This window comes from Rhamphochromis longiceps, linkage group LG6, assembly GCF_057381845.1.
Source record: "Rhamphochromis longiceps isolate RC_006_pf linkage group LG6, R_longiceps_female_GT1.1, whole genome shotgun sequence".
NCBI lineage: Eukaryota > Metazoa > Chordata > Actinopteri > Cichliformes > Cichlidae > Rhamphochromis > Rhamphochromis longiceps.
The window spans coordinates 41234223-41260241 of NC_140562.1; the positions used below are offsets into that span (position 1 = coordinate 41234223).

Sequence of the window (26019 nt, forward strand, 5' to 3'; positions counted from 1 at the left end):
TTATCTGCATGCATGTTTTCACAGGGAAGATATAAAAGTGTTCCTGTGTGTACATGTATTTATACAAGCACAAGATAATCTCTGTGGAAATAACCAATCTCTTTGCCTCTGTGTTTTGCCACATGTCCTGTTTGTGTTATATATAGATGCTGTATACACCATTTCCCCAGTTACCGCAGTCTCAAGGCAAAAACTTTGACAGAAAGCTAAAGACACATCTGATAAGCAGCTGAGGTAATGGCTGTGATGCGTGTATCAGGGTTTTGAACACATCTGTATATAGCTTAACAAGAACCCAGATCTAAGACCAAGGCTTGTCTCAGTTTCAAAGATAAGTTTCAGAAGTTCCTTTTTTAAAAATCTCTTTTTACAAGATGTTACTGTAAAAACCCACATGATGAATGGCTTACATTTCTGATTCCTTATAGTGCCCTCATGTGGTAACAAAATGAAATGCAACTTTTTAAACTTACCACAGAATTTCAGTAATGATGGAAGGCTGTCTGTAGTTATGGATAAGCAGCAGCAGAGGGTGAACTTGTTTATAATATGAACAAAGAAAATCCACCTTAAAATTCTGAGTAATTGCACATATACACTAGTTTATACCCTAGTAGTTTTCCATTCAATTACAAGAATCTAATAGATGGTTTTAAGACAGGGAAAATTAAAAACAGTTCAAGTTCTTACAATTTACTTGGGAAATGTGGCAGGTTTTCATCTGAAACCCTTTCGTCATGTCATCTTTTATATACTGAATTCCCCTTTCTGTAAACTCCTGGTCATTGTGCTATCCTCAATGATGCTTGATTCATAGTGTAAGATCATTTATTAATATTAATATGTGAATGAAAACTTACAAAGAAGACTGGAAACATTAAGCTTGCTTGTTTTAAAAATGGTTGAGCCATATGAGTCTAGTGTGAAAAGTGTGACATTTTGGTTCATGTGTTGCAGCAGCTTTGCTGTTACAAAGTAGGTATATGGCAACAAAGAGAAGAACTGTGCTGTTTTTATTCTGCTTAAATCTGTCAGCTGATGCATTTATTTGTTGCATTAACTGACTTATAAACTTTGCAAAGCAGAATATATGTATACCAGTCTTTATATGCTGTTATACTGTTTTAGGGATGCATCTGCAAACCTGCAGCACTGACAGTGCACGGTTCCACCACATCACAGGAAGTGATGTCTTTCTTGCGATGACTGTGAGAGTCATTTTTACTCTGAATGTTATTAGCACGATTCTCTGAAATGCCTTCACATGCCATGTAGCCTACTGAGTTTAAATAAAACCTTTACCCTCCGATCGACATTGTGATGATAACCTGAAAATTACAAATAGTACGACAATAAAAAAAGGCTTAACGTACATTTCACTTCATATGTTTTTACCACGTACTTAGTACAGTATTGAGTAGTCAATCGCTAATGGCTTGTACCATTTCCTGGTGATTTTTTTTCCTCAAATTTTGATGCCTTTTGTTTTTATGATTTCATGGTTGCGTTTAGTTTTGAGCCTTGAAAGCTGTAAGTGGTTGTACAGCTAATTATTTTATTACTGAGAGGTTCTTTGATGCTTGATGAATCATGAGAGATATTCTAGCAGCCTGAGTCCATGGTAGCATAACTCAGCGGCAGTTTAAGCTCCAACTTTAGCAAAAAGGAAATTTTAAACTCTGACAAGTAGAGCTTTTTCTGACAACCAAACTGCTTCCATTCTACTTGTAAAAACTCTGGGAGACACAAGTAATCAGTTATGGAAAAAGTAGATTCTGTAGGTCTCAAACTAAGTGCATCTTCCCTGTATGTGTTCAGACGTATTGGGCATTTGGCTAACAATTCACTGCAAAGCAAACTAATAAGATGCAGTGTTGTGACCTTTGAGTGCCTTTCTTTTTTACAATAAATAGTATTGTGTGCTTTTATTCCGTTGAAATCCTGAAAGTAAGTCGACATTAACATACTAAAAACTTTTACATATTGTGAACTTTGCAGTATGTTTGATCATGTGTCAGATCAGTCTTTATATTTCTTTTAATAAACTGTACTGTACTGTTTAGTCAGAAAAGTTGCAGCAACAACAAAGCACAGTTCACACTGTTAACACTGTGTAATTTTAACACTGACTGCCTAATAATTCTGTGAAATGTTTTCCAACACCATGTACTGACAGTGTAAACACCCCCACCTACCCACCCCACAGACACGCACATGCTCACTCTAACCCTCAATCATAGTTTAGACAATTTGAACTTCATCATACTATTAAACCAATAATAGACATGAACTTTTTTTCATGATACCCTTTATTAAAATCTAGTCTGATGGATGTAGGTGGTAGTGTTAACAAACAGCGTTCAAACGAAAAACACGAAACAAACCATAAAAGCAGACTTCATATGCACTTTTATTGTTAACTGGATGGAAATTTTCGGTACAATTCATGGCAAAAATATACACATACTGCAGTGTGCCAAGAAATCAATAAACTCACAAGGACAATGATAATATCTCTTGATTGAATTCCTCTTCTCAATGACAAGATTATTAAAGAGCACGAGCTTTCTTTTTTGCTAAAGGGTGGATTTAACTCTGAATAAGCTTTAAGCTGGAATTGTGTTAATGTTTACTGACTTCTTACCAGGAACTGCATTAGAAATGTCAAGTTGGCTTCAGTGGTTTTACTGCAGAAGAACTTAATCTTGAATTCTTAATGTGCAATAAAAAACAGTTATAACTAAAATGGTGGTTATTGATGAGACACATATGTGATGAGACACATAAGACAAATATGTGCTATAATTGATATAAATCTAATGCAAGCTTAATAAGGTTTCCCTATTCAGCTAAATTAGTCAGATTACATCAGACCACAAAGTATTGAAAACAAGATAAGCTAAAAAATAAACTAAAGAAAGATAAGCTGCATTTGAATAAAGGAAAATGGTGTAAGTACTTGGTTTATGTGGTATGAGAATAACACAGTCTGTGTTGGTTGAATACTACGGGTTGGTTGTGTATTGTTTAAGACCCTGAAATGTGTGTTACTGTTAGGGCATCTTATATATTCTAACTCAAATCGTGATGTTCTCTGTAGTCTAATCAAATAGTTTTTGAGCCTAATTCTAACCAGGCAGTGATTAAAAATGAAACTAAACAGTGGGTGAAACAGAAAACAAACTGCGGTCTCCAGCTTCACACTTTGGCCACTGTAACTGGTCACCTATGGGTATTTTAGGCCTTTGTTGGGTACTTGGTGGCTCCGGGGTGTCTGACTGAGTGTTTAGGTGTGATTGGTGAGCTGTTTCCTTGGGGGATGTGGCCAGGGGTGGCTTGGGCCTCTTTGTCGTGTGGTGGGGGCTCTGCTAGGTGTTGGGTGGTACTCGGGGTCTGGGACCCCATCCTCAGCTCGTGCTGAGGTGGCCGTTCTCTGGCGGGGGTTGGCTGGGATGGACACACGGTTGTCATCGGGAAGTGTGGCCTCAGATCTTCAGCTCTCTTGACTGTCCTCGGTCTCCTCTCTTTGTTTCGGCCTTTAGGTGCTGCGTATCGTTTGAGTGTGCTTTGTTACCAATGCAGCAGTTGGAGTCCTAGCATATCTGTTTGCTTCATCCTTGACCCCCCCCCCCCCCCCCCCCCCACACACACACACACATACTGTTTTCTCTCTTTTTTCCTGGTCCTTTTCTTCGTCCATTCCTCCACTCCAGCAATATTATGAATTACAGTGGGGCAAAAAAGTATTTAGTCAGCCACTGATTGTGCAAGTTCCCCCACTTAAAATGATGACAGAGGTCAGTAATTTGCACCAGAGGTACACTTCAACTGTGAGAGACAGAATGTGAAAAAAAAATCCATGAATTCACATGGTAGGATTTGTAAAGAATTTATTCGTAAATTAGGGTGGAAAATAAGTATTTGGTCACCTCAAACAAGGAAAATCTCTGGCTCTCACAGACCTGTAACGTCTTCTGTAAGAAGCTTTTCTGTCCCCCACTCGTTACCTGTATGAATGGCACCTGTTTGAACTCATCATCTGTATAAAAGACACCTGTCCACAGCCTCAAACAGTCAGACTCCAAACTCCGCCATGGCCAAGACCAAAGAGCTTTCGAAGGACACCAGGAAAAGTATTGTAGACCTGCACCAGACTGGGAAGAGTGAATCTACAATAGGCAAGCAGCTTGGTGTGAAAAAATCAACTGTGGGAGCAATCATCAGAAAATGGAAGACATACAAGACCACTGATAATCTCCCTCGATCTGGGGCTCCACGCAAGATCTCATCCCGTGGGGTCAAAATGATCATGAGAACGGTGAGCAAAGATCCCAGAACCACACGGGGGGACCTGGTGAATGACCTGCAGAGAGCTGGGACCAAAGTAACAAAGGTCACCATCAGTAACACACTACAACGGCAGGGAATCAAATCCCGCAGTGCCAGACGTGTTCCGCTGCTGAAGCCAGTGCATGTCCAGGCCCGTCTGAAGTTTGCCAGAGAGCACATGGATGATACAGCAGAGGATTGGGAGAATGTCATGTGGTCAGATGAAACCAAAGTAGAACTTTTTGTTATAAACTCAACTCGTCGTGTTTGGAGGAAGAAGAATACTGAGTTGCATCCCAAGAACACCATACCTACTGTGAAGCATGGGGGGTGGAAACATCATGCTATGGGGCTGTTTTTCTGCCAAGGGGACAGGACGACTGATCCGTGTTAAGGACAGAATGAATGGGGCCATGTATCGTGAGATTTTGAGCCAAAACCTCCTTCCATCAGTGAGAACTTTGAAGATGAAACGAGGCTGGGTCTTCCAACATGACAATGATCCAAAACACACCACCCGGGCAACAAAGGAGTGGCTCCGTAAGAAGCATTTGAAAGTCCTGGAGTGGCCTAGCCAGTCTCCAGACCTCAACCCCATAGAAAATCTGTGGCGGGAGTTGAAAGTCCGTGTTGCTCGGCGACAGCCCCAAAACATCACTGCTCTCGAGAAGATCTGCATGGAGGAATGGGCCAAAATACCAGCTACTGTGTGTGCAAACCTGGTAAAGACCTATAGTAAACGTTTGACCTCTGTTATTGCCAACAAAGGTTATGTTACAAAGTATTGAGTTGTATTTTTGTTATTGACCAAATACTTATTTTCCACCCTGATTTACGAATAAATTCTTTACAAATCCTACCATGTGAATTCATGGATTTTTTTTTTCACATTCTGTCTCTCACAGTTGAAGTGTACCTCTGGTGCAAATTACTGACCTCTGTCATCATTTTAAGTGGGGGAACTTGCACAATCGGTGGCTGACTAAATACTTTTTTGCCCCACTGTATAAAATGAAATAAATGAATGAAGCAAAAACATCAACAAGAAGAGTCTACTGTGCTCCTCTTGGGAAAGCAAACATGTTTGGCACAACAAAGCATTCGGACCATTATTCTGCTTGCTTCTGAGCAAGACAGGTTTAAAAAAAGAAAAAAAAAACAAGGGTAGCTAGGAATAATAAAATAATAAATGGGCAACCTGGGCGAGATGAAGACAAACGTTTAGAGATGCTGACAAGAACACAGGCTCCTGGTTTGATGCTAGCATCTCTCAGATGACTCTTGGATCACTGACAAAAATAAGCATGAATAAACTCATATTTAAAAAAACAAGTTGTTCCTGTATTATGGTTTCTACGGAAACTGCGAAAAACAACAGCTACAACAGCAATCAAAAATTGCACATTTATTTAGTACAGCAGCATGCATAAGACTCTCTAGTCCAATCATCATATAAATCTCTGGGAGTAACAATCAAGGCAACCTCACTAATCAAGGTGTGATGTGGCTGACTGGCACACACAAGGTCACACACACAACAAAAAAACCCCCAAAACTTTTTTTAAAAAGTGAGAGGCAAGTTGGCGCAATAGTCCAGCTGACTACCTTCACTTTCTGCTGTCATGCAAAAGCGCTACTGGCTGAAACTGAACACGGGTTACCTCATGTAAAGAGGCTACATTTGTGTGTATAGTCGTTTCGCCTGATCTAGAATTAAGCTGCATATCTGAGCCCTAGTCTTTTAAATGTCCCAATTCCTAATTAATGTAGCAGAGAAGTAGGTAGACGTTTCACAGCTTGCCGAGAGAGGGTGCATGCGCAGACGTTTTATGTTGGAGACTCGGAGAGGTCCGTCAGTAACGTGATTCCCGGAACGGTGCTCCTCACGGACAGTCAGTTTACTTTACTGTTTAGACCTTACCGGTGTAAAGTATTTACTAAAACGCGCACGAAAGAGTTTACGTGTAAATACGCGCGTCACTTCAGTCGTTAGATAATCAGTCCATTTTAATGCTGTTAGGTTGCTCATTTAGTGGAGTCCTACGGTAAAATACATTAAAACAGCAGAATATTTTACATTACAGTTTAAAAACCCTACGCAGATCTAATTAAAAAGTTAATCCACGCACACACAGGCGGGCTCTCGATCAGCGCCCTCACCCTGCAGCCAGTCAGAAATAAGGTAAACGAAAACAAATGCAGCGAAAAATTCAAATCGCAAAAATTGTTACAAGCGTGATACCGGAATTACAGATATTTTTAAGAACACGTGAGTGTTGGTTTTTATGAGCAGCGACTTTATGAGCAGTTACTTGCTCTTCCCAGCTGAAAATTCCTGCGCGCTCCCAGAGACACCGCCGTATGCTCATTTGGAATTAATCAAAGGGATGTGCTTCTTTATGCCACTAGCAAATGTGGGGCGATCGTGGCTCAAGAGTTGGGAGTTCGCCTTGTAATCGGAAGGTTGCCGGTTCGAGCCCCAGCTCGGACAGTCTCGGTCGTTGTGTCCTTGGGCAAGACACTTCACCCGTTGCCTACTGGTGGTGGTCAGAGGGCCCGGTGGCGCCAGTGTTCGGCAGCCTCGCCTCTGTCAGTGCGCCCCAGGGTGGCTGTGGCTACAATGTAGCTGGCATCACCAGTGTGTGGATGACAGGTTGTGTAAAACGCTTTGGGGTCCTTAGGGACTAGAAAAGCGCTATACAAATACAGGCCATTTACCATTTAGTAAAAAGACAGCATAAGCAGTGTACTGTCAGTGTGGAGGATGGAAATTAGCTGGGACAATTCATGAAACGTGCTGACATCTGGTTATATTCAGGAGTGTGGTTCTTAACACAACCTGTCGACAAAACAATGTCAAATAACACAGACTTATGATCTGAAAACACTGCATCTAAAATCATCAAGTTTAAAACAAGCAGGCTATAGGATGAGACAAGGTTCACTGTATGCCCACATGCATGTGCAGGCCCAGCCACCCACTGTGTGAGATTAAGCTAAGGCTTTTTAAAAAGTCATATAAGAAGTCCTTATTGTATTTAGGTGGACAGTAAATCACAACACATAACACTGGGTTAGAGCAGTCCTGCTCAAATAAGGTCAATTCAACACTGGAGGAAAATGAGGGAGAAAGCTGCTTACAGTCGTATATACTCCAAAAAACAGTTTCTATTCCCCCACCTTGGCCTGAAGTCTGGGGAGAATTAAATTAAGCACAGTTAGGCAGTGCCCAGTAGTATTCACTTGTCTGTAGTCATACACAAATAACCTTAAGTAACATTCCAATCTTAATCCATAGGGTTTAATATGGTGTTGACCCACACTTTGCTAATATAACAGCATCAGCTCTTATATTCAGGCAAGAAGACCTGGCTTACTCTATTTCATCCCAAAGGTGTCCTATGAGATTGAGGTCAGGATTCTGCGTAGGCCCGTCAAGTTCTTCCACACCAAACATGCTCATCCATGTTTTTATGGAACTTGCTTTGTGCAGTGGGGTGGAGTTACGTTGGAATAGGTGTGAATAGACTGCACAATAGACTGGAGGGTGTTCGCTCTGTGTTGTAGCGTCCTGATGACACCCAGTTTGTGCTCCAGTGGATGATGAGAGTCAAACCTTAAATACTGTTCTGAATATGTTGGTTTACAGTACACATAAACTCTTACATGTCCCCCGTTACTGATAGAAATCTCAGAGTCTAAGAAGGCTAACATGTCATTTTTCATATCCTTCCTAGTGAAGTTGATGTGTTGGTCCACCGAATTAATGTTATCTGTGAATTTTTACCCAGGTGTCATCCACATACCTGAACCAATGACTTGATGGTGTTCCAGGGTAGGATAACAAAGCCCTCTTTTCCACTTCTTCCATGTACAAGTTGGCCACAATAGGTGAAACCGAGGAACCCATGGCACACCCATGTTTCTGCCTGTAGTACTGACCCTTGTATGTGACATTGGAGGGATTCGGACACAGTTCCAAGAGCAAACACACTTGGTTGGTGCTGAAGGTGGTCGTGTTTCTGTAATCTCTTACAAACTACCTCCACTGCTTCAGTGACTGGAACACAAGTGAACAGACATGTAACATCATACAAGACCAATATTTCATCTGCCTCCATAATGATTTCACTTCCCTTCTCAACAAAATCCAAGGTGTTCTGGTTGTGGTGTTTAGAGCTGCCTGCCAGCAGGTTGAAGATCCAAGACAGAAACTTGGGTGACCAAGTTGATCACGAAGACAATTTGTCTTAAAGGTACACCCTGTTTATGTATCTTCGGTAAACCATATAGACTTGGTGTAGCTTCCCCTGGGTATAGCCTGTGGTATGAGGTCTGGTCCATAGTATTGTCTTCGTCTAACTGCTATCACCTTCTTCAAGTTCTCATATTTTGGCTAAAAATTTTTCTGCTAATTATTGTTGCCCCATAACTGACTAGACCTAGATTCTAGTACAGATGAAGAAGTGGCGTTTTGATTGTGCCTTGTTATTGTTGCACATTTAATAAATAAATGTTTCTTCTTAGTAAGATTTTATTATCTAAAATTTGTAATTCTATATAATAAATTTTATATAATATATTCTTAAAATAGTTTGTAAGAAATTATTATATAATTTTGCTGACAAAAGCAAAGCTGTCATGGGACTCTGCAGGCCGGTCAAAAACGACACCCTTACTACTTCCATAGGAATGCAAGGTAAGTAACGGCCAGGTGCTGATAATCCAGTGCACTTGATTAACTGATTATCAGCATGTCTGGCCACGTGTATAGAAGCAGAGGATTTGGCAGTTTGGGCTGGTCTGCAGTATTCAGGTGTATATTAACACAATGTCGCAATCTTCCTAGGAGTGGATGTTCTAGCAAATTTGTTTGGGTGTTGTTTTGTGCTTGTTTTGCATCCACAGCATTCAGCATTCATTCTTGCAATCACTGAATCGACCATGAACTTTTTTGTATACCAAAGTTAGTCTGACACCTAAATCCACCGAAACTTGGTCTTGCAGCAGGACAATAATCCAAAGCACAGTTTGGCTGGAAAAAAAAAAGAATCAAGGCCCAGTTCAGAACTCAGGGGACTGAAATGCTGTTGAGTGCTGCAATATCTGCATAACTGCAAGATATTGCTGGTAAGGAGGATTTCACAATGGGTGTACTTAACCTTTGTTTTATTTCAATAATGTGTAAAGAGCAATAGTTTCCACACACATTAAATATGTGTGAAGGAAGTAAAACTGGTGCGCATATGACATTGACTTTTTATATGTTCAGTATAAAAACTCAACGTCTTCATCTGTACAACAGTCTAGATCAGATCATAGACTGTACTAACCAAAGCCTGCGGTCAACTGTCAAAGTAAGACCACCAAGTCCTTTGTTTCTTTAAGAATGATTACATGCAGGGTTAACAAGTTTAATAGCCTTTTATCTATAAATTGTTGTTTGCATGCCCACACTTTATGAACGTGGAGAAATTCGATTTTTTTTTTAAAGATATCTTAGCAGCATTTGTTTTCTGGAATTTTTTTAGGACAGTAAAGTCTGTCTAAATGTTTTCAAAGTGTACTCAACTTCTCACCAGATTAAGAAAAGCAAGCAATTTTTGTCTTTTTTTCCTTTTATATTACATTGTTTTGCAGTGGTCTACTTTAACATTTCTCTTCGTCTCTTTTTGTATCTTTACTGTGCTAAATAAGAACTGGTACTTCACTTTAGTATGCACAGGTACAATAGAAAATCACAGTAAACACAACTTTACCACTGTTTGGTTTAATTAAAAAAGCTGCCAGGGTAGAGTGAGGTAGGTACTGAGGCAGGATATAGGTTGACCACTCATACTCATACCACTACATAGACACAAAAGTTTAACTGTGTGATTTCTGGTTTCACATACATCTCCACTGAGAAATGACAAATTATTTGGGGGTGAAGTGAACATTTGAAAAATACTCTATTATATTGGTCATTTTTTTATATTTAAAGTTTAATCATCATTTAATCTCTTCTCATTGTTCCATTCAGATGGCAAAGCTGTGGCACGTCCTGCTCCTGTGTTGGGCATGGAGTCCCCTGTGCCTTCCTTCCAGTGTGAGCTTCATTGGTACACCACAGGAGTGTGAAAAGGCTCACTTTGTCCCTGGTTACAACTTGGGTGGTGAAGGCTTTGACATTGTGACGATGGAGAGAAAAGGTGCCTATGTGATCGACACTGAAACATGGAAGATTGGAAATGGTAACTGTAGGATGTACTGTAACCGTTACATGAATGGCGAGAAACAGAAGGTCCCTGTTGCTGTGGTGGACTGGAGAACCCTGCCCAAGTGCAGTTTGAAGGTCTCCAGTGTGGTCTATGATTCTGTTGAAACTCTTGTCAGTGACTCGACATCATCTGTATCCAACAACTGGACAATTGGCCTTGACGTCCCGGTAGATCCTTCAGCAAAGGTTGGGGTTGGCTTAGGAGGTTCTCACTCAAGAGATTCCACCTTTGCCATGAAAAAGTCAAAACAAGACCGCTACACCTTCTTACACCATTCGATCAACTGTAAATTCTATGGGTGAGTATGTCAGGGAATATTTATGGAAGCCCGTTTCCGAAACTCGAAATTTTGAGAAATGTAACTCGAAATTTCGAGTTAGCTCTGCCAATCAGTAATCTACGTGGAATGCGCACTCAAAACTGGATCGCAACAAATCGGCGCTTTCGAGAGTATGTTTGCTGATAGTAACACCATGTGATTCAGCTAATAACACAAGGATTTCATATTTTGTGAAGCCACACTGAAAATAATCAGCAATTTGTGCATTCAGGACTGACTGTAATAGTGGTAGCTTAGCTGTAGCATTTGTAGCTGAGGGCTTCAGCTTCTGGGTAACAAAGAAATGACGTAATTCACATAGATTACTGATTGGCAGTGCTAGCTCAAAATTTGGAGTTAATAACTCCAAATTTTGAGAAAAGTAAGTCAAAATTTCGAGCTACTTTTATTCTAAATTTCGATAAAATAACTCTAAATTTTGTGTTATGGATACATTTTTTTAGTGACAGAAATGCACTTTTTTTTATAATAACAAATTTTATTTCATTTGAATTTATGTGACGTCAAACAGATTTTCAATTATGTGTCACATATAGCCTATTTTAATTTTAAGTATGTAAAACATTACAGAAAAAAACGTCAGTGTAAAAAAGCCCTATCATATATAGAAAATGTTCACAGTTATTGAAGCACATCGTTAAGTTTGAGTTTTCCTTGTTTCTGTGTTTGGATTAATTATTGTTCCTCAATATGGCTGGCAATGGTTAATGTATTTGGCAGATATAATGTAAAACGGATGACGAACATCTAGTTGACATGAACTCAATATGCAAACTTATTATAATGATTTTTAAGACAATGCTCCCTGGTGCAATATACTGTGAAAAGCTAAAAATGATGCCCTCCTGCTCCCAGTCTGTATACTTTGCTAAGCCATCCACTGGATCAGATTGGCCAGTGAGTCATATGTTTGACAACACTGTTTCTTAATAGTTTGCTGCCATTTCCTCTGCGATTAATAAAGTATTATGATTTGACTTAAAGGAAACAAAATCTAAGGTGATTCACTTTTCTGTGATATGCTTTTCTGTTCCACAGCTACAGACTGGCAACAAGTCCTCCTTTGAGTCAAGAATTTAAGTCGGCTTTGGATATTCCCCCTTATTCCTCTAAAACTGCGCCATTATATCACAATCTGATTGACACTTATGGAACACATTACATCACACAAGTGTCTCTTGGAGGTGAAATTAAAGCAACCACTGCTGTCAAGACCTGCATGGCTACAATGAATGGACTAACAGATACTGATGTTAGTGACTGTTTGTCAGTTGAAGCTTCAGCTTCTTTTGCAAATTCTGCCAGTATTAATGCCACAATTGACCACTGTCAGAGAAAGAAAAACAAGTTGGGGTCTAATCAAACTTTCAGCAGTTCATTTAATGAGCGGCGCACAGAGGTCATTGGTGGAGATATTGATGGAGGTGATATCCTCTTTGTAGGTCAATCTGACCCCTCGGCCTATAAAAACTGGCTCATTTCTCTTAAAAGTATCCCTGATGTGGTCCAATACAACTTAAAACCCCTACACACCATACTGCCATTAAATCATCCTGCCAGGGCGGGACTGAAGCAACAAGTGGAGCAGTACATTAAGAAAAATGCAGTGCTGAAGAAATGTTCAGAAACCTGTAAGATTGGGCACCGATCAAACGCAAGAGATCCTTGTGCTTGTGTCTGCAACAGTAACCAGAACATCAAGTCAAACTGCTGTCCTGCTGGGAAAGGTCTGGCAACCTTAAAGGTGTTCAAACTTTATGCAAAGGGTCTGTATGGTGACAAGTGGACTGAGACAGATGGTTCAGTGGAGGTGACATATGGTGATCAGAAAAAGCGCACTGATATTATAAGTAATGATGACAACCCTAGATGGAGAGAAACATTTGAGTTTGGAACCATCACCATCAACATGAAAAACAAACTTAAATTTGCTGTGTATGATGAGGACACTTACTGGAACAGTGATCTGTTAGGCGAGTGTTCATTTGATCTGCGAGCAGGGAAGGTGAGCGACAGCTGCATGCTGAATCATGGGACCTTCTTCTTTTCCTACATCGTAGAGTGTGCACCAAGTCTTAGTGGGAACCAGTGTCAGGAGTATATCCCCTCGGCCATGAGTCCGTCTTTGGCTGAGGTTTTCCACACCAGAAATGGGGTTCTTCTTGGAAAGATTGGGAATAAGTATGAGGAGTCAGTAAATGAGTGATTTTAAACCAAATGTCATTGTTAGGAAATGAGTCAGGGGGAGATGATTATGTACTGGATATCTGTTTGCTTATGTTTTTGCTTTTTATTGCAGCTAAAATATTTACATTTATTTGTTCAGTGGGTGTAATGCATGAAGAAGTCATGACAAAGAACAGTTGCCCCAGTTTGTTTTAGGTGTGAAGGAAGTAAAACTAGCACACGCCTTTGTGGGTTTTAAAGTAGTTAAAAACAAAATCTGTGACAACAGCAGACTCAAGTCTCCACTTCTAGATCAGTTAGTAAAGCATAGGCCGAATAATAGATCTATGCTGCTCTATCGATCAGAGCCTGCTGTTCACCGTCAGTGTAATACTACAAAATGCTTTGTCATTTTTAAAACATTCTTGAGTAGCACAATTGTTCACATGTGCGTCTCCAGTGAGTAATGTGTGAAAAGGTTTAGAGCTGCAGTGCATGTGTGAAAACTGTTTTAATGTATTGGGAAAAAGTTGAGAATGTTTAACTTTTGTTATTTTTGTTTTTTTATCCATGTCATTTCATATCTTCTCATTCTTAAATGGTTCCATACAGATGGCAAAGCTGCGGCACCTCCTGCTTCTGTGCAGGGCTGTCTGGTTAGAATGTAAACTGCATCTGTCATGTTCATGTCTATTCAAGTTTCAGACATTGCATTTTATATCCAGACTGCGCTGCTTCTTCTGTATTACACTTTCACGTACTGCAAATTTGTAACTGTGCAGCTCATATAAGTTACAACTGTCCACTTCATTTGTGTCTTGCAGAGTACGGTACATAAACTCAGGACATGGCTGATCAATACAAGCATCATTCCATACTTTCTGTGTTGGAGTTTACTGCAGACTAACCATACAGTTTAAGTTTGTATTTAGAATTTGTATCTTTTTACTTATTCTCTATGTCAGAGTACAGTATCCTGCCATTTGCACTATGTGTAAACCTGGAGCTTTATAATTTGTCTCTTTGCATACATTTACATGGCTGAGATGACAATAAAGTTCACTTTGACTTTTACTTCATGGGTCACATACAACCCAGTGTGAATTTAAGTGGGATCAAACTGTTGAATTACAACAAAAAACTATTTTAATAAAAGTACTATTGCTGAAAACTTTGACATTTAATAAATGATACTTTATAAAGAAAATTAATATATTTGAGTTCTTCCTGTTTCATTTTGGATAATGTGTTTGTCAGTAAGAAGGATGTAAAGCTGATGATGAGATTCACTCATGATGTGATCTTATGACTTGCAAGATCATTCTTCCTTAAATACACGTAGACATTGAGGGCTAGCAGGAGGGACCATGCGCTTACCTGCTGCTCTCTGGCAGGTAGCTCCAAGCCCTCCTGGGTTTTAAATGCACCTTAGAACACACATGCATCAACATTACAATGAGCGGGTGGAGGGAGGTTTGGAGTCTTCTCTCACCCCCATTCTCTGCGACCTGCTGGAGCAGGGGGGCTAGGAGGAGGAGTTGGCCGTCCGACTGCGGTCTGGAGTGTGGAGCCTTCCTGCTGCTGCGGAGTCGGGGCGGTCTGCCTCCCCCCACCGCAGGGAAAAGGGAAACACCACCTGGGTCTGGGTGCAGTTCCCCCCTCCAGGGGCGGGGGCACCTAGACCCGGTTTGTAGAGTACGCTTGGGGAGTGTGATCGTGTGTACAACGTCTCTTTATGTCTGTCTCCACGTTGGTTGAGTGTGGAGTAAGTGCATATGAGAGCATGAGGGTGGGAATGGATGTTTGTATCTGTGTGTGCCTGTATGTCTGTGTCTATATGTCAGGTTGGGTGTCAGGCGCCACCTCTCTGGGGACACCTCAGGCCCTCCAAGGTTTGGAGGCCTATCTCCCCCTACCACCACTTCCCCTGCCAGTGGCGGACCCCCTCAGACATCGGTGCGTTGGTGGTTCTTTGTGTCCGGGGATGGGCGTCCAGGTACACACCGGCTCACTCCTTGGCGGCCGCTTATCGGGGCCTGGAGCCTGGGGCTCGCTCGGGCCACTTCGGAGGTGGGGTGCCCCCGGCCTCTCGGCCTGGGGCTCGGTCACTCAGGCGCAGCTGGCTGCCGGCGGAGCTCACGGGCGCGTCACTGCAACTCCCCCTGGCTTCTGCTCCGCGGCTGCTGAGTGAGCCCTCATCTGGGACTCTCCTCAGCTCTTTCCGGGACAGTGGCGCAGCTGCCCCTCTGTTGGTCTTCCTTGGTCTCTTGTGTTCTGGGGGCCTCTGGATGTCTGGAGTTTTGATCTCATCCACACCTGCTTCACGCCCTGGAGGACGGGGCTGTGGCCCCCCCACACCCTCTAGCAGATTATTACATGAAGGAACCTTTTAAAAAAACAAGCGCGTCCATGCTCACAGGTGTACACACGGGTGATCACACCCACAAACTACACCCTTTTTGGCTCCTACCTCAAAGCACACTGTGTTCTGTTGATCTTATGTGCTGCACAATAATGTTTAACATTTAGTATTTACTGTCATATTCCCATATATCATTGTGATGTTGTTTATTCTATTACTCTTGTTCTCTTCTGCTTGCTTTCTTTTTTCTTTCTCAGCAGGTGATCCAGGTGATTGATATATGCATTTTTTTTCTCTGCCCGTTCTGTTGGTTTTTGTCTTTTGCCCTTCTCCCCCGTCCCTCTTCTCAGCTGTTTCTCTTTCCCTCTTTCTTTCTCCCTTTCTTTCCCCCAGTCAAGTCTGTCCCGTATTCAGTAAGTGAAAATAAAATAAACAATAAAAGGTGAATCAAATGGACCATTACGGCAAGGCTGGGATGGTCAGTTTGGTAAAGTAAATCCGTTGGGCATCTTTCTTTGCCTTTAGACAACAATTCTGATGGCAAAAGAGCCAAACGGGACAGGCCAAAAAAAAAAAAAAAAAAAAAAAAAGATCATTCTTCCTGGTTTCAAAACAATGAGAAGCAGAAATTGTTGCCCTCCTTCTCTGAAACTGTCCACTTTAAAAAGCCAGCAGTTGGCCTGTGGGTCAAATGTTTGAAGCTTATTTTGGAAATATGAAGTAAATCCATACATATGTGAACTAGTTGTGTTTGTGAGGTTTTAATTAGCCTTTGTAAAGGGGCCAAACAATAATACAGAGTACAACAGCAGTCTGCATGGCTTTTTACAAAGATAAATAACAATCATAAAATCATTTAGAAACACAATTTATCTACATGGTCACAGAATACAGTCAGAACATTCAGTGCAAAATGTAACTTATACATTTAAGTATATTTTGTGTTAAAGGGCTTCTGTGGCCTTTGTTGCTCAGCTTTAACTATATGAGTCCTTCCCATCAACTCAGTTGCACCAGACTGTTATCTGTGTAGGCTAAACCTATTTCATGCAGAGGGCCTCACAATATGCGATTTTCACTGCACATTAATTCATTTGTAGTTGAAAGGTGAACTTACTGTAACATCAACAGAAAAGTATAGTAAAGAAGTAATTTAAAAATAATAACTATACAAGAATATGCCATATTGTGAGTGAATGGAATCTGGTAGGAAAGTTATCCAAACCACATAACACACACATCTGGGAATATCAGCAAGATCCCCGAAACACACGCACACACTGGTGTCAGGTTGAGGTGAGCAACAGCCTTTTTATTTGTGACAACATGGACTGCGGTTTCTTAGCCTTTCAGTTCAGCACGCAGACACACTGGATGGCTGCCACCGACTTCTTTCCTGCACACCTGTTCTTCCCGCCCTGTGACCTCACTGCGTCACCCCTCCTCTGCAGCAGGCCAGAGACTACACCTCCGCCACACCAGCAAAACTAATTTTTGATTATCTAAATATTATATGTTATGTTATATAGTAGAAGAGCAGGTAGACGTGTTATGACCTGCTGCAACCAGAGACGTGTTTATGACAGAGATTCGGAGAGATCCGTCAGTTATTTCATTGCTGTTCACGGCAGGTTAATGTGATTCTCAGACCGTTACGGACAGTCGGCTGCTGGCCGTTGAGGTTACCTCAGTCTAGATTTTAATGGTAGTAAATTCTAAACCAGTTTACGTTTAAATACACGTATCACGTCACAGATTAAAAAGAAGAAGAAGAAGTAAAAAAGTGTTCGATAGATAATCATTCAATTATAACGCGGTTAGGTCATGACTAATCTAATTTAAAAAGCCTCTTGTCACCTCTCGAGGCACTGACCTACTTTAAAGACCCACAAAGTTCTGAGCAAGTTGCAGTGGTGATGGTGGGAGGACCTGCGAACACTTTCAGATAGGAAACTTGGTTGAGCTTTACACTTACGTGAGTCACGGATTAACAATTATTTTTAAAAGATGAAACTTAGATGTTTCAAAGTCTGATATTCTATGTTTGTAAAAGGGTATCATGTCTCTATTTCCTGTCAATCTTTCTTGTTCTTTGCCTATATGGATAACTGTTTGTGGATTGCTAAGAATGTGCAGTGCTGAGTTTGAGGTACTTTGATGAGCAATTCTCATATGTTGGCTAAAAGCTTTTCTGCTAATCACTGTTTCCCCAAGACTCACAAAACGTTTTTTTCTGAGACTAACAAAGAACTTCAGTTTTGATTGTGCCCTACTGTTGTTGCAGACTTCATACCTAACCATAGCTAATAATTATATAAATATGCATGAGCCACAACTCCTCCACAATGGTGTTAAGGACCATTAAAGCCATATACGAAACGATTACTGAAAGAATTTGCTGCTCAAAGTGGTTTTACAAGGGGTGTACATATTCTTTTCCACAGGATTTTGTTACTCCTGAGAACATTTTCTTTCTCATATGACTGTCTTCACTTACTGGAACATATTAACAAGCCACAACAAAACAGTTCCCCCATGTGTGATATTGGTGTGAACCAGGTAAAACACGTCTTTGTGGGATTGTGGGTTTTAAATTTCTGAGGTATAAAGGAGCGTGGTGCAACCTAAACTTCACTCTTTCATCTTTACTACCCTCTAGGTAAGATAATAGAAGGTACTGACCAAAGCTTTCAGTCAGCTGTCAAGGTAAGACCACCAAGTCCTTTGTTCCGTATGATTTTCTTTTTGCCGTTTGGTTAATACTTTAGTGTAGTGGCTCTGAAAACATTGGTCATGCTCCAGTGGAGCTGCACGAAGTCACTGCATGACCAGTAGAAACTAGATAAGATGGTTAATGTAACAAAACTATGCAAAACAAGAGTTTTTTTTAAATTCAACTCCGTACAGTTTATTTTGTTATCGTGAAATATTATATGTTCTTAGTTGTTTACAAGGAGTAACATGTTTAGCCAAATATTCTATTTATATTGCTGGCTGCCTGAGTGGTGTCCAAAAAATGACACGGGCTTTATAGATAACTGCAAAACTTTTTATGTTTTGTTATTAGACACAGCATCCATCCCACTTGGAGGGAGCAACTATTATTTCTAGAAATGTGGCTTATCTGGGGGACACCAAAGTGTTCTGAGGCCGGCCGAGAGATATAATCTCCCTCACAGTCCCTGTTAGTAAATTATTTACTAGTTGATCATCATATTTATTTACTTATAATTTACATCATATTTAGCTCCTCAGAATTTGAAAGCCTTGAATCAGAAGTACTTGGCTTGCTGGTGTAACTCTTGTACTCACATCTTAAAGCAGATAACCCATTAGCTGGAGAGGAGATGGTGTCTGAGTAATTTAGAAGGTCTACAACAAATTTGGGTCTAATAAAGGTTATCTTATCTTATCTTATGTTATTTATGCTGGAAAAAGAGTTTCTTGCTTTATAAAATAAAACCCCCTGTAAAGCTACACCTTGCCATTCATCACTGATTAAAGAAAATAAGAACAACCCCAGGCTTCTCTTCAGCACTGTCGCCAGGCTGACATGGTGACTGCTTCTTCACTCTTGAGGATTCATGTACATTAGAATATCAAAGTAGACAAAGCTGCCTGGATAGAGTGAGGAAGAAGCAGGATATATGTTGACAGCTCGCTAGCTATGAATTCAAATGTTACCTGCACATACTTCACATGAGCAAAATCAAATGTAGTCAGAAAAGATAGGATCTTTGGGTGAGGTATAGTGGATATTTTTGGTGTTTAAGTTTACACTGGGGGGCAGCATGGCGGTTAGCACTGTTGCCTCATAGCAAGAAGGTCCATCAGTCCAGGGTCTGTGTGGTGTTTGCATGTTCTCCCTGTGTTTGCTTGGGTTCTTTCTGGGTACTCCGGCTTCCTCCTACAGTCCAAAGACATGCAGTTAGTGGGGATAAGTTAATTGGTAGCTCTAAATTACTTATGGGTTTGAATATGAGTGTGAATGGTTGTCTGTGTCTGTGTGTTAGCCCTGTGACAGACTGGTGACCTGTCCAGGGTGTACCCTGCCTCTTGCCCTAAGAAAGCTGGAATGGAATTTTGCACTGTTTAACTTCCCCTTTGTTCATGTAATTTAATCTCCTCTCATTGTTAAATGATTCCATTCAGATGGCAAAGCTGTGGCACGTCCTGCTCCTGTGTTGGGCATGGAGTCCCTTGTGCCTTCCATCCAGTGTGAGCTTCATTGGTACACCACAGGAGTGTGAAAAGGCTCACTTTGTCCCTGGTTACAACTTGGGTGGTGAAGGCTTTGACATTGTGACGATGGAGAGAAAAGGTGCCTATGTGATCGACACTGAAACATGGAAGATTGGAAATGGTAACTGTAGGATGTACTGTAACCGTTACATGAATGGCGAGAAACAGAAGGTCCCTGTTGCTGTGGTGGACTGGAGAACCCTGCCCAAGTGCAGTTTGAAGGTCTCCAGTGTGGTCTATGATTCTGTTGAAACTCTTGTCAATGACTCGACATCATCTGTATCCAACAACTGGAAAATTGGCCTTGACATCCCGGTAGATCCTTCAGTAACAGTTGGGGTTGGCTTTGGAGGTTCTCACTCAAGAGATTCCACCTTTGCTATGAAAAAGTCAAAACAAGACCGCTACACCTTCTTACACCATTCGATCAACTGTCATTACTATGGGTGAGTATGTCAGTGGATATTTTTCTTATTTGAGTAATTTTTATTTATTTATTTTTTAATGTATTTCTTCTTTAGTTTAGCATCAAGAGTGATTTAAAATGTCACTGAAGTATTTATTACAATTACTGCAGTGGTGTCAAACATCCCCCCCCCCCCCCCACACACACACACACAGGGTCAGGGAGTGTTCTGGAATAATCAAATCATTATATATATATATATATATATATATATATATATATATATATATATATATATATATATATATATATATATATATATATATATATATATATATATATATATATATATATTTATATATATATTTATTTATTTATTTATTATTTTTTTTTACATGTTTTTATTGTATGATGTGAAAAGTAAGGGTAATTTTTAAAAATTGATTTTCACCCTTCAAATTGATTTTAGTTTGAATAATGCGATATCGATTTATTAAACCCCCGAATCGACTTTTAAATATTAATGTATTTTGCCAGAAACGCCAGAATCTCAGGTTAAAGCTCACAAAACTGGTTTAACAACTGCCAAATAGCTAAAACAGGTGAAACATCTTCAAGCAACTTAATGAAGTGCGGTGTTTTTCTTTCCAAGCTCCTTAGACTTCAGAAAGTTACACACACATAACAGGGGCGATAGCTTGTATAGCACACTGTATATTTCATACATAACATCTTCTCCCCACTAAGGTAAGCGACCGCAGCACTGCCCGCAGAAATATTTCACTTAACCTAAATGGTACTTTTTTCTTTTCTTTTTTCTTCTTTTCTTTTCTTTCTTTCTTTCTTTTTTTTACAACACGGTAACAAGTGGGTGGCTTAGTGACCCTCACTAGATAATGTCTAACAATTTCTGTAACCTGTATACACTCAGTGTTTCAATAGACTGGTGTGTTTCTGGAGGTATTGTGGTCCGCAGAACTTGTTCAACAGTCTTTTCCTGATGAGATGTACCAGGGTGGAGCAAGGTGTCACTATCACTCTGGGCTGGTGACATTTAGAATAGAATAGAATAGAAAATTTATTGTCATTGCACATGTCACAAGTACAAGGCAACAAAATGCAGTTTGCATCTATCGAGAAAGTGCTTTAGCAATAATATAGATATATTACAAAATATATATTAGCAATAAAAAATGGATCTATTATAGGTATGAGGGTACAAAATATGGGTCTATTATGGTATGTTACAATGTACACGGTATGAAGGTAAGTTATGAATATGCTATAACTACAAGTATGTACAGGCAGTAGTGAGTGTACAAGCTATGTACAGGCTATGAACAGGGTATAAATATGAAAACTATACAAAAATATGAAACTATACAGAAATATGAACTATACAAGTTATAAACAGTTGTAGAACTATAATTATTATTGTACAGAATGATTGTCTGTACAGAATTTACAGTAGTGCAGTTTAGATCAGTGAGATATGTGGCTAATTTCCACAGAGGTTATATAAAGTGCTAGTGTTTGTGAGTGGTGGTTCAGTCCATGTTATTATTGTGTGTATGATGGTACAGTTGGCCATTTGTTTGTTTTTGTCCATTGTGTGTTCAGTAATGGGTGGTTGTGGGTGTGTGTATTGTTCAGTCCATGAGTTTAATGTGGGTCAGATGTCAGGAGGCAGAGTTCAGGAGTCTGACAGCTGTAGGGAAGAAGCTGTACTGGTACCTGGTGGTCTTAGTCCGGTGACTCCTGTTGCACCTCGCAGAGGGCAGGAGGGTGAAGAGTGCCTGTCAGAGGATCCAGTGCAACCTGCTGAGATACTGGCTCAGGACATGTCAGCATCTGATCCACATGACGTTTCCACACTCCTTGTGCTCCCACATTCACTTTTTATGACACTGGCCCAATCTTTTCCAATATGAAACAACACTGGTGATGCCACCAAAATGTAAATGATTGATACGGAACAGCCCTTTTTGAGTCAAAATAGTCTGCAGCTTCTTAGACTCCTCTTCTACCTCCATCTGTAGATAGGCATTTGCTAAGCCCAGCTTACTGAAATGCTGACCCCCTGCCAGAGAAGCAAACAGGTCCTCAATGCGTGGAAGTAGGTACTTATCCACACAGAGCTGTGAATTGAGAGTGACCTTGAAAGCCCCACACAGTCTCACTGAGCCATCCTTCTTGTTGACAGGCACTATGCCCCACTGGTGTGAAGACCCCAAGTTCAGTCAGGCGTTTCAGTTCAGCCTACACTCGAGGTCAGAGAGCATAAGGCATGTTACATGGTGGACAGAATTTGGCTACATTATCAGGCCTAAGAATCAATCTGGCTTTAATTCCTTTCATTGACCCAAACTCCTTAGAGAAAACAGCTGAGTGTTTTGTTAGCACAGCCCCCAGATTGTCATTTCCACTTTGCTCTCTGGCATGAATGTCTTTCAAGTTCAGTTTAATAATTCTCAACCACTCTGGTGCCAGCGGTTCCCCAGTGTATGTCTTCAGCATGATGTCAGTGGGTTGCAGCAGCAACTGACTCAGCATACTTTTGTACTGTTCTCATGGGAGCAAAGACACGCCACCCCCTGTATCCAGCTCCATCTTCATTTTCTTCCCGTTAACTACAGGCATCAGGGAGATAAGTGAATCCCTCTCTTTTCGAGACAATGAATACAGTTCCAACTCACTATCAGTGTCAGATCTGATTCCTTCACTTTCACTTTCCTCACCAGCAACATGATGAATTCTTCTCTTTTTGTCCTTAACTCTGTGTTTAACTGCATTACCTTTCAGTTCAGGTTTTCCGTCTTTCTCTTTCCTGTTCCAATCTTGGCTGCTTCTGGCTCTACCTTTACGCATGCGTTTCGTGTGGCCTTTCCTCCCCAACTGGTGACAGTCACGGTCCTTGTACCAGCAGTCATCATCAGTATGATTCATTTTCCCACAGCGATGGCATCCATCACCTTTTTGCGACAGCACCGTGTTCACTTTAAGAGAGCCACTTAACTGCTGAATTCACGTGTTGCTGTCTCTGCCAACATGGCATAGTCAACTGCTTTGCAGAACATGAGATCCTTTTCTGTCAAAAGATGCTTCTCCACAGTTTCACACTTTAATCCACAAACAAATCTGTCCTGTAGAGCATCTTCCAGATACACACCAAACTCACAATGTTCTGACAGTCTTTTCAACACCACCACATACTGTGCGACTGTTTCCTGTTCCCCCTGATTCCTCTTGTGGAACCGGAACCTTTGCAAAACTCCCACAATATTGTCATACTGCAGGCTTGTTTGGAGCTACCAGGTTACGCAGCAGACCATACGTTTTGGGACCCATCACACAGCAGCACTGGCACTCGTTTCTCAGACTGAATGTCATTAGCCAGGATGCAATGCTCAAAACGTTCAATATATGTTGCCCACTGCTTACCAGCATCATCAAAGGGATCCATCTGCCCAATCATTCCAGCCATGATGCATCTACAGCCAACACTGTCGTTTCTGACTCGTTGTAGAAAAAGCAGCTCACCGAATCCACAGCTCGGAAGTCCTTTCACCATGCTATTGTTTGTTTTCCATCCACACTTGGCCACGCAGTCAGTACATGCACAGTAGACGGCCAAGTCTTCCAGACTTCACAGCACATAACAGGGCGTGGTGCCCACTACTGGTGATAGCTTGTATAGCACACAATATATTTTGGCTTATACATAACAAATTCCCTCTTGCTGTTTTGCTTGCACCAGGAAAAAAATCACACTTCCTGCATGGCTTTCTCTCACTCTGTACTTCAAGACCAGTTTGCCATTAAAAATCTCTGTTTTCTGCATTACTCTGTTATGCACCAGTCTACCGTCTATTCAGTGCTTTCAGCCAAGAAAGCCGAATTTCTGCTGTTCAATAGCGAAGAAATATAAGCTTTTGCAATAATAATGACAAAACCGAATAAAACCTCTGTAACTTTGCTCTGCTTGACTTCAGCAGCATCAGATAATGTTCATATGTTGCACATTACCTGATCTACTGGAGAATATTTTTAAGGTGCGTATCTGCAATAAAAAGTCAGGATAGGAAAAACTCATTCATATTTTTCTGTTTTATCTTCACTTACTTTGACACAAAGGTATCTGCTGTGATGATTACACCACTGATGTGGTCTCACAAGTGTCAGCTTTGTTTTTATACATAGATATAAAAATATGGATATGTACTGATAAATGGTCAGAAATGAAATATTTATGAATGTTTGAGTCAAAATCGAATTGAATTGGAATCGAATCAGTTATAGAAATCGAAAGTGATAACCAGCCCTAGTGAAAAGCATTCACCATGTTACAAAACAGCTGATAATGTTACAGTTTTTCATTCTATGGCTTAACCATTATTAATTGGTGTAGATAGTCATGAGTAATGTGTTTGTCAGCAGGATTTAAAATGGATGACGAGTTTCCTGTTCAGTTGAAAGTATTATTTTCATCACTTGCAAGACAGTGCTTCCTGGTGCAAAATAATGTGAAAAGTCTAAAGCTTATTCTTAGCAGTTTTCCATTTTGAAAAGCCATCCAGTGGACCAGATTTTTGGTGGGCCAGATCTGGCCCGTGAGTCAAATGTTTGACATCTCTCTGATGTTGATAGTTGGAATCAATTTGAATTAAGTTAAACTTATCTATATGCTTTTCTGTTCCACAGCTACAGACTGGCAACAAGTCCTCCTTTGAGTCAGGAATTCAAGCCGGCAGTTGACTCCATTCCCCCTTATTCCTCTAAAACTGCGCCATTATATCACAATCTGATTGACACTTATGGAACACATTACATCACACAAGTGTCTCTTGGAGGTGAAATTAAAGCATCCACTGCTGTCAGGACCTGCATGGCTACAATGAATGGACTAACAGATACTGATGTTAGTGACTGTTTGTCAGTTGAAGCTTCAGCTACTTTTGCAAATTCTGCCCGTATTAAAGCAGAGTATGAACACTGTCAGAGAAAGAAAAACAAGTTGGGGTCTAATCAAAGTTTCAGCAGTTCATTTAATGAGCGGCACACAGAAGCCATTGGTGGAGATATTGATGGAGGTGATATCCTCTTTGCAGGCCAATCTGACCCCTCGGCCTATAAAAACTGGCTCATTTCTCTTAAAAGTGTCCCTGATGTGGTCCAATACAACTTAAAACCCCTACACACCATACTGCCATTAAATCATCCTGCCAGGGCGGGACTGAAGCAACAAGTGGAGCAGTACATTAAGAAAAATGCAGTGCTGAAGAAATGTTCAGAAACCTGTAAGATTGGGCACCGATCAAACGCAAGAGATCCTTGTGCTTGTGTCTGCAACAGTAACCAGAACATCAAGTCAAACTGCTGTCCTGCTGGGAAAGGTCTGGCAACCTTAAAGGTGTTCAAACTTTATGCAAAGGGTCTGTATGGTGACAAGTGGACTCAGACAGATGGTTCAGTGGAGGTGACATATGGTGATCAGAAAAAGCGCACTGATATTATAAGTAATGATGACAACCCTAGATGGAGAGAAACATTTGAGTTTGGAACCATCACCATCAACATGAAAAACAAACTTAAATTTGCTGTGTATGATGAGGACACTTACTGGAACAGTGATCTGTTAGGCAAGTGTTCATTTGATCTGCGAGCAGGGAAGGTGAGCGACAGCTGCATGCTGAATCATGGGACCTTCTTCTTTTCCTACACCGTAGAGTGTGCACCAAGTCTTAGTGGGAACCAGTGTCAGGAGTATATCCCCTCGGCCATGAGTCCGTCTTTGGCTGAGGTTTTTCACACCAGAAATGGGGTTCTTCTTGGAAAGATTGGGAATAAGTATGAGGAGTCAGTAAATGTGTGAGTTCAATGCTAAATGTCACTGATGAGAGATGAGTCAATAAGA

General features: G+C 40.7%; 2 protein-coding genes across 2 annotated transcripts; both read left to right on the plus strand.

Annotated features, from left to right (window-relative positions):
* Positions 1 to 9662: 9662 nt before the first annotated feature.
* On the plus strand, positions 9663 to 13176 carry LOC146668748 (perforin-1-like). The gene is made up of 3 exons (XM_085408748.1): positions 9663 to 9686; positions 10352 to 10887; positions 11968 to 13176. Exons 2-3 carry the CDS (start codon positions 10352 to 10354, stop codon positions 13133 to 13135), a joined length of 1704 nt encoding a protein of 567 aa, XP_085264874.1. The 5' UTR covers positions 9663 to 9686; the 3' UTR covers positions 13136 to 13176.
* Positions 13177 to 19597: 6421 nt separating this feature from the next.
* LOC146668749 (perforin-1-like) lies at positions 19598 to 25977 on the plus strand. Its single transcript, XM_085408749.1, has 2 exons — positions 19598 to 20145; positions 24807 to 25977. The coding sequence occupies exons 1-2, from the start codon at positions 19610 to 19612 to the stop codon at positions 25975 to 25977; spliced, it is 1707 nt and encodes a 568-aa protein (XP_085264875.1). The 5' UTR covers positions 19598 to 19609.
* The last annotated feature ends 42 nt before the right edge of the window (positions 25978 to 26019 follow it).